General features: G+C 39.2%; 2 gene segments (V, D, J or C); both read left to right on the top strand.

The window, feature by feature from the left end:
- The first annotated feature begins 694 nt into the window (after positions 1-694).
- LOC124392691 lies at positions 695-2,326 on the top strand. The segment is given in 2 exon segments: positions 695-758; positions 870-2,326. Coding segments are annotated over 2 exon segments (381 nt in total).
- Positions 2,327-6,181: 3,855 nt separating this feature from the next.
- LOC124392690 lies at positions 6,182-6,793 on the top strand. The segment is given in 2 exon segments: positions 6,182-6,236; positions 6,348-6,793. Coding segments are annotated over 2 exon segments (384 nt in total).
- Positions 6,794-10,109: the final 3,316 nt, after the last annotated feature.

A 10,109-nucleotide genomic window follows, 5' to 3' on the forward strand; every position in this document is an offset into this window, starting at 1 on the left:
ATAGAAAATATCTATTTAAAAGAATGTCACATTATTAAATTGTAGTGAATCTGTATTTGTCTACATTGTATAAAATGGATTATGAGAATCCATGAGATTTTAGTGCAAGAGGGCACTTCATTTTTATAATGAGTTTTGTTCCTCCACCAAAAGTGTACTACAGTGATACATTCCTGTGAACCTGTCATACAAAAAACTCTACTACACTAAAATAAACACACACACACACACACACACACACACACACACACACACACACACACACACCTGACTCTGAGCACAGTATACTGTACACACTGCAGAGATAAAAACACCAAATGATAGATTAGTGATGAGATTTGTCTCCACAGTCAGTAACACAATATACATGATACATAAAGACAGTAAAGAATAATGTTATAATGTTGGTCTCTTAGAAATCTCCTCTGTAGTCAGTCTGAATCCTGATGGAAATAAAGTAAATGTATAAACTTCTGTCATTTCTCTACAAGCACTTGTTACCTCTTGATATTTTCCAAGAAATCTCTTATTGTGACTGAGTGTGAGAATGACAGTAAGATTGGGGGAATGGATTAAAGATGTTTCCATACTTAGAGGACACTTTGCATTGGCAGCACATGCTTCAGTGCTCTGGGAGTGTTTATAGCGCTGTGACTTTCACACTTCATGACTGAGAGCTGCTGCTACAGAAACTTCACCCACAGCTACCATGACTTTGATCCCCGTCTTCATCTGGACACTGATCCTCTGGACTCAAGGTCAGACACTGCTTCATATTTTATCTCTACAATGATGTGTTCATACAAATACACGTATTGTTTCTGTTCTAATATTTTAGTTTCATGCTGAATTATTGTGTATTTTTACAGAATGCAGAGGTCAAGCAACAGTAACTCAGACTCCTGCAGTGAAATCTGTTCTTCCAGGAGAAACAGTCATCATCAACTGTAAAACCAGTCAGGCAGTGTACAAGGATTCAAATGGTGACTGGTTGCACTGGTATCAGCAGAAAGCTGGAGAGGCTCCTAAACTACTGATTAAACTTGTAAATCAGTTACAGTCTGGTTTTCCAGCTCGTTTCAGTGGCAGTGGATCTGGATCTGATTTCACTCTGACCATCAGTGGAGTCCAGACTGAAGATGCAGGAGATTATTACTGTCAGAGTTACCACAGCATCACTGGCTACTGGTTCACACAGTGATATAGAGTCATACAAAAACCTCTCTCAGTGAGATAGTAGAGAAACTGCACTGCTGCAGCTGGGAGCGACTGCAGGTGCTGAGTTGGAGGATGTGATACACACAAACACACAAATTCCTATTTAACAGACACAAATATTGTGTCTTTTACATTGATTTGTGTCTGTGTGTTTAATTTATTGGTCTTGAGAACCTTTGGGACCAGAACACAAATTAAAGCACTTTGCTTTACTGGTCAGAAACAGCTACTGACTTCATAAATATGAGCTGTGATTATCACCTACAGAGCTTCATTATCTTTTATAATATTTTGAGCATTTAGCATTAGGAACAAAAGAAAGTTTTCTTAGTAGAGTGAAAATTTCATCCTAGAGAATGAACTGTGAACTGAATATTTACTATTATAATTAGTTATGAAATGAGTTTATAATATTAACATCTGTGTTTAATTAAAATTGTTATAAATTATATTGCACTAAAGAGTGGAAACCAAGAAACTTTTAATATGTGTATAAATATAGTTAATGTATTATTTAGGTCTACTGTGCACTAAGAACATGGAGGCCCTCAGGAGTCTTTCTCATGAATATTCAAGTTCTATAACAGATACTGAGACAGATGCAGTGGTTATTTGTGTATGATGTGCATCATCAATAATGTAGAACATTGCAGGAATACACACACTTAACACATATTTAGGTGATGATTACACAGACGAGCTGAGTTACACTGATGAGTGTGCGAGCATCTATTGCTGCAGCACTGTCACACTGGTCTGGGTGACACCTAAACACACAGAGTTTAGACAGGAATGGACATTTGCCAATCTCTCAGTCTTTATTTCAGCTCACTGTGTGTTTCACTTCACTTTATATCTTACAGAGCAGAACTGAGTTCAGTGGAGCATCACAAACGTTTCACCTGCAATTCAATTACTTTTATTTTAGATCTATAATGATTTCTATTATAGTTACTGCATGTGGAAATTGAATGGTAGTGAATATTCACTAATCACAAACATCAACAGCATTTAATATACATACAGTCTCTAAGATTTACTTGTAAATTACTGTTTATAGTTATAATACCATTTTATTTAATTTATGTCAATCATGTAAACACTATATATTGACTAGTGAGGAGAGTGTGTTGAGAAGGTGTAGGGAGTATTTTGAGCAGCTGATGAATGAGGAAAATCAGAGAGAGAGACGGTTGGACGATGTGGAGTTGGTGAAGCAGGATGTAGATAGGATTAGTAAGGAGGAAGTGAGAGCAGTGATTAAGAGGATGAAGAGTGGAAAGTCGGTTGGACCAGATGACATACCGGTAGAAGCGTATAGATGTTTAGGAGAGATGGCAGTAGAGTTTTTGACCAGGTTGTTTAACAGGATTTTGGAAGGTGAGAAGATGCCTGAGGAATGGAGAAGAAGTGTGCTGGTACCGATCTTTCAGCATAAAGGAGATGTGTAGTCTTGCAGTAACTACAGGGGAATTAAGTTGATCAGTCACACCATGAAGTTATGGAAAGAGTAGTGGAATCCAGGCTGAGAGAAGAGGTGACCATCTGTGAGCAACAGTATGGTTTCATGCCGAGGAAGAGCACCACAGATGCCTTATTTGCTTTGAGGATGTTGATGGAGAAGTATAGAGAAGGACAGAAGGAATTGCATTGTGTATTTGTGCATTTAGAGAAAGCGTACGACAGAGTGTCAAGAGAGGAGTTGTGGTATTGTATGAGGAAGTCAGGTGTGTCAGAGAAGTATGTGAGGGTGGTGCAGGACATGTATGAGGACAGTGTGACAGCAGTGAAGTGTGCAGTAGGTACGACAGACTGGTTCAGGGTGAAGGTTGGACTGCATCAACGATCGGCCCTGAGCCCTTTCCTGTTTGCAGTGGTGATGGACGAGGTCAGACAGGAGTCTCCCTGGACTATGATGTTTGCGGATGATATTGTGATTTGTGGTGAGAGTAGTGAGCAGGTTGAGAAGAGCCTGGAGAGGTGGAGATATGCGTTGGAGAGAAGGGGAATGAGAGTCAGTAGGAGTAAGACAGAGTACAAATGTGTGAATGAGAGGGAGGGCAGTGGAGTGATGCGGTTGCAGGGAGAAGAGCTGGAGAAGGTGGAGGAGTTCAGGTACCTGGGGTCAACAGTGCAAAGTAATGGAGAGTGTGTTAGAGAAGTGAAGAAAAGAGTGCAGGCAAGATGGAGTGGGTGGAGAAGAGTGACAGGAGTGATTTGTGATAGTAGGGTATTTGCAAGAATGAAAGGGAAAGTTTATAGGACTGTGGTGAGACCTGCAATGTTGTATGGATTAGAGATGGTGGCATTGAGTAAAAGACAGGAGATGGAGCTGGAGGTAGCAGAGCTGAAGATGTTAAGGTTTTCGTTGGGAGTGACAAGGATGGACAAGATTAGAAATGAGTTTATTAGAGGGACAGCGCATGTAGGATGTTTTGGTGTGTTACGTCCCATTGGATGTTCGTGTGTGTGGGTGTTTGTCTCTCTATTGGTTCACCTTTCTGTCAATTTCTCAAGGTTCCTCCCTCTTTGGACTGCTATTGGCTAGGGAGATAATCAACGTGTGTGACCTGACTGCACCTGTGGCCAATCCGGTCAACTGCTGGGGTTTAAAAAGAGCACTGCAGGAATGTTGGGGAGAGCACCATGAGCACCATTTGTTTTTGCATTGTTGTGTTTGAAGCATTGATTGTTTCTTATATTTTCCCCTTTTGACTTGGGTTTGTACAACAATCGTTGATTCGTTGAATGTTATCTTGTTTGTTTTTGAGTGGTTATATCCTGACATCAACCCTTGTTTTCCCCAGGAGTGTTGGGCAGGTAGTATGTCACGTGACTTACATCTTGCAACACGTAGATGATGTTATGTATAGAGACACTAGCTAGTAGTGTGCGCTACTTTTGTAGTTTGGTTAGTTTAGAGTAGGTAAGCTAGGGCGTGTAGAGGCGCCGGAAGAATTTTGTTTAGTGTTAGGTTAGTGGTTTATTACTGAGGTAGTTGGGTTGGTTTTGTTGTGTTCTTTTCTTTAGCGCCACTCTCCGCCTGTCTCTCCTGTGGGATTATTTATTATGCTTTGGTTTTTGATTAGTGTAAATATTGTATATACTTTGCCATTCCCTCCTGTTCCTCCTTGTTTGAATAAATCCTTTTATATTATACTTGGTTTACGTGTCCTTTTCCCTGGCCTATTCACAGAATGGATCACAGTATGAATGTTACAGCTTCAACCCTAGACGTATAAAAAGAAGACGTAACAGGTGACAATGTGAGGGAGGCGAGATTGAGATGGTTTGGACATGTGCAAAGGAGGGACATGAATTATATTGGTAGAAGAATGCTGAGGATGGAGCCACCAGGTAGGAGGAAAAGAGGAAGCCCAAGGAGGAGGTTCATGGATGTGGTGAGGGAAGACATGCAGGTAGTTGGTGTGGAAGAGCCAGCTGTAGAGGACAGGGGGGTATGGAGACGGATGATCCGCTGTGGCGACCCCTAATGGGAGCAGCCGAAAGAAGAAGAAGAAGAAGATGTAAACACTATATATCCTTCACTTGCTGCAACTGCACTCTGGTTAGACCCAAACAGCATTTCGTTGCCTTGTACTCAAACATGTGTAATGACAATAAAGTTGAATCTAATCTAATCTAAAATTCAGAGGAACATGTCACAGTAATATACAGAATGTGTCTATTTTGTTTCATTAAAAAAAAAAATGAGCTACTAACACTATAATCTGATGGGTTTTTTGTCTTCTGACATCAAAGAAAAAATGAATAACAGAGGAATATTGACATGACAAATAATAAGTCAGTCAGTTTGGTTCCTCCACTAAAAGTGATCCACACTGATACATACAGGTTCAGTGTCTATACAAAAACTCTGCTGATCTAAACTCACTGCTCTCTCCATCATTTACACGTCTTATTACAAAACAGCTACACAACACCAACTTCTGTTCACATCAGCTGATCTCTACACTCACTTTCTGCCTGCTTTTATTCCTTTTTACTGATTTTTCTTCAGAAACACTGAGATGAATCAGTAAAAACTGAATATGCAGCTAGTGTGTAAGACACACAAATACATAACACAAACGAAAAGCTGAAAAGACAAAAATGTAGATCAGCAGTTGAACAGGTTTTACCCATAATGCCTCAGTGTTACCACTTGATATTTTACTAAAAATCTCCTATTTGAATGTGAGAATGACAGAGTATAGCAGAGTAATGACAGTGTAATTACAGTGTAAAGTGACTCATATACAATTTATAGTAAAGATCTATTTATTAATAAAAATGTCACATGATTATATTGTAGTGAAGCTGTATCTATTTTCAATGTGTAAAAAAAATGAATGAATCCATGAGATTTAAAAATCTCAATCTTTAAAAGTGGGCACTTACTTTACATAATGAGTTTTGTTTCTCCACCAAAAGTCCCCACAGTGATACATTCTTATGAAACCGTCATTAAAAAACCCCTCTGTTGCACTACAATGAACATGAACACACAAACAGACACACACACCAAAATCTGGAGCACAGTGTAGTGTACACACTGAAAAAAACTGGAGGAGAAATAACACTTAATGATGGATTAGTGATGAGATTTGTCTTCACACTCAGTAACACAATATACATAACACAGTAAAGAATAATGTTATAATTCTGGTCTCCTTGAAATCTTCTCTGTAGTCAGTTTGAATCCTGATGGAAATAAAGTAAATGTCTTACTTCTGTCATTTCTCTACATGCACTTGTAACCTCTTGATATTTTCCAAAAAATCTACCATTGTGACTGAGTGTGAGAATGACAGTACGATTGGGGGAATGTGGTAAAGACGTTTCCATACTTAGAGGACACTTTGCATTAGCAGCACATGCTTCAGTGCTCTGGGAGTGTTTATAGCGCTGTGACTTTCACACTTCATGACTGAGAGCTGCTGCTACAGAAACTTCATCCACAGCTACCATGACTTTGATCCCCATCTTCATCTGGACACTGATCCTCTGGACTCAAGGTCAGACACTGCTTTATATTTTATCTCTACAATGATGTGTTCATACAAATACACGTATTGTTTCTGTTCTAATATTTCAGTTTCATGCTGCATTATTGTGTATTTTTACAGAATGCAGAGGTCAAGTCACAGTAACTCAGACTCCTGCAGTGAAATCTGTTCTTCCAGGAGAAACAGTCACCATCAACTGTAAAACCAGTCAGGCAGTGTATTATCACGGTTCATATGGCCACTATTTGCACTGGTATCAGCAGAAAGCTGGAGAAGCTCCTAAACTCCTGATTAAATTTGTAAACCAGCTACAGTCGGGTTTTCCAGCTCGTTTCAGTGGCAGTGGATCTGGATCTGATTTCACTCTGACCATCAGTGGAGTCCAGGCTGAAGATGCAGGAGATTATTACTGTCAGAGTCACCACGGCATCTCTGGCTACTGGTTCACACAGTGATATAGAGTCGTACAAAAACCTCCCTCAATCAGATAGTAGAGAAACTGCACTGCTGCAGCTGGGAGCAACTGCAGGTGCTGAGTTGGAGGATGTGATACGACACAATGACACTCTGTGGAGAAGAAGAACCACATCACACTAACTCACACCTCACATTAGAAATTCACACTGCATACACTCCATCACACCACACTGTACACACTAAATCACACCACACTATACACACTCAATCACAAAACACTACACACTCTATCACACCACACTGCACACACTCCATCACATCACACTGTATACACACTCCATCACACCACACTGCACACACTCCAGAGCTCTCCAGAGTCTCTATGTCTATTTGGTATTTAGCTTCATAATATTTTATTACTCCCTGAGGATGTGTTTTGATGAAAACTAGAAGGACTTCTATTTCTGTAAGTTATTCTAGATATTGTTATTTATCAGATGCTATAAATGTAAATATGCTTGAGAGAGAAACTATTCCTACTTCCTGTGTTGTCCTTTTCCTCAGGTCGTCCTCCTGTCTGATGCTTTATTAATTCAGGAGACATATAGCATGGAGTCGTATCTCTAATATTAACAGATTTTTTTACCTGATGTACAGCGGTCACCTGATCATTTTTGTCTCTCCAGTTGTTTCTGATCTTTTAGTAAGAAAACTTTTTAGATTTAATACAGTTTTATATGTAGATAAATATTGTTTGTAAGTATGCATATGAACACTAGTCTGCCTCAATAAATAAACAACCACTAATTCCCTAATTACCACTAATTATATGCTTCTTTTAAATGACCCGATTTACTGATATTGTGAAAAATATTAAATGAAAAATGTATATCTTATGTTAATGAATTTTGTCGGTTGAGAGCTATTAATCAATCTTCATCTGTTTTCCAGAAGACCTACAAATATGGCTGCTAGAATTAAACTTTTCCAACAACACACGCTGTCATGTTCATGTTCGGCAATCACACCTCACAATTTATAACATCCTCAGTTTCACAATCTCACTGAGAAGAAATATTCAGTGTTCTCATACCTGACTTACAGAGCTGTTTTCTGCTTTGCTTGTTTCTTTCCTATTTCATCATTTCATTCGTATGGATGTCCTGGTTATTTTTTAAATTAATTATTATAAATAATTCAAATTGATTACAATGACAAACGTGACACTGGGTTTGTATTGTCTGTTCAACACACATTATTGACATTTTACATTTCTGTCATTTGGCAGATGCCCTTATACAGAGCGACACACATTTATATTATTGATACAACTGAGCAGTTATAGGGTTAAGGGTCTTGCTCAGGGGCCCAGGAGTGGCAGCTTGGTGTGACTGGGATTTAATCTCACAACCTTCGGATCCAAAGTCCAGTGCGTTAACAGATAAACTATGGCCTCCCACATCACACTTGTCTGCTTCAAGCCAAATGTAACATTCAAAAACCCAGTTTTAATAAATTTAGCACATTAATACAGAATAAAATGTAAACATAAATATGATAGATATGGAAAAAATATATCTGTCCAACTATCATACAAAAAACAAACACATTTCTATGTCCTTGTGGCATCCATGTAGTTGTCATGCCACGGAGCGAATTATTAAAAGACTAGAATAGGATTTCTGTTTCCTGTACAGAGCCTACTGGGTTTTAACATTATTCATGCACACCCAACACACTCTGTACAAATCACTGTCTGAGACTTGTCATTAGTCCAAGTCATATAAATGAAAAGTGAAAAATAAACTACTCGTTCATGAACGACCCATCATTAACATGATGTGATATGGACCTGTATATCTGATTGGGATTAGGCTTATGTCTAGTGCATTACTTGCTCTGCTTATACACTTGAAGACTCCTTTAAGGACATTTAAATTCAAGTATTTCTTTTTCTCATTTATAATTTTCTTTGAACGGTTTTTAGATTAAAACATAGTTTCTGTACATTTCTTTCTTTCTTTGCTTGTTTGTTTCATTTTTTTTCCATGCCGGGTTTATAATAGTGTACATTTTTTTTTAGGTCACGTTGGAAAAATGTCCCTCCAGGCCACTAGAGTACACCCTCATACACATTTAAAATTTCTTTGTTTTTTGTTGTCTGTGCCGAATCCTGCTTTGATTTGCATACCAGTTAAGTTTTACTTATCAGACACAATATTGATGTTTTGCATTTTCACATCATCTTTGTTGAAGTATTAAGTGTTAAGATCATTAAGGGAAGTCTCTTTGATGCAAAGGAAAGCAAAGGAACGTACAACAGGAATAATAACAACAGTCAATTCCATTCAATACACCTCATAAAATAAGCACGTGACCTCTTAGCATTCGGCTAGCTGTTGAGTAGCATCCAGGTCTTCAAACTCCTTAGATAAACAGAGATATATGTATAGCAGCAGTTTCTTAGGCCACCTTTCAGCAGGCCGTCACAGTGTGGATCACTGAAATGGACACAATAACACATATACATGTATACATATACATAGCATTTAGCTCCTCGGCTAATCCAGTAAGCTGTTAGCTATAGAACGGTATGGCCAGGACATACGTCCCACGCTGATACTCGGCATGTAGATAGCATGCTCGCCAATGCAATATGTCACTTCATCCGCGCTTTAGCGTCCCGCAGACCACAAGAAAGCAACCAAACAGCTAGACAGCCAAGCAAAGCAACCAAAAAGGTAGCCCAGCAAGAAGACAGCCCGGGTAACCAGCCCTGGTAAGACAGCCCACTACAACGGCTCTAAGTTCCTCAGTTCCTAATTACAGAGAAATAAGCACAAAATTACCATCTTTTGACATCAGACATTAATACCCGACAGTTAACCAACTTACCAGTTAACCAGGTCACAATGCGCCAAGAAACTCTTAATGAGTAAGTGGGATGATTTTAACCCGATAATGGCAGTTGTCATGCCTGGTTGGTAGCCTGATTGTGTGGATTGGGTTTTAAGGGTGGTTTGGTTTCTCCTTTCAGTGTGGATTGAGAAACCAAACCACCCTTAAAACCCAATCCACACAATCAGTCTACCAACCAGGCATGACAACTAAGTCCTTACCACACGAAGCTCTCCCAGCTATGCCGGATATCTGGTGACATCACCAGTGTTCAGGAAAACGCACTTCCATCAGACATCGACTGCTCCTTTTACAGACCCACTAAATTGATAAGTGAAACCTGGCCATCATTCCAATTACTCCACCCAACTATGTGACTGTTCCCACTACCACACAGTCCATGCATTCATGACCTCCAAAATAGACTATTGTAATGCATTACTAGTTGGATGTCAGTTAGTCCAGAATGCGGCAGCCAGAGTTCTCACAAGGTAGAGGAAAATTATCATATAACCCCAATCTTATCATCCCTATACTGGCTACCTGTTAAGTTTCGAATTGACTACA

This window comes from Silurus meridionalis, chromosome 10, assembly GCF_014805685.1.
Source record: "Silurus meridionalis isolate SWU-2019-XX chromosome 10, ASM1480568v1, whole genome shotgun sequence".
Taxonomy (NCBI): Eukaryota; Metazoa; Chordata; class Actinopteri; order Siluriformes; family Siluridae; genus Silurus; species Silurus meridionalis.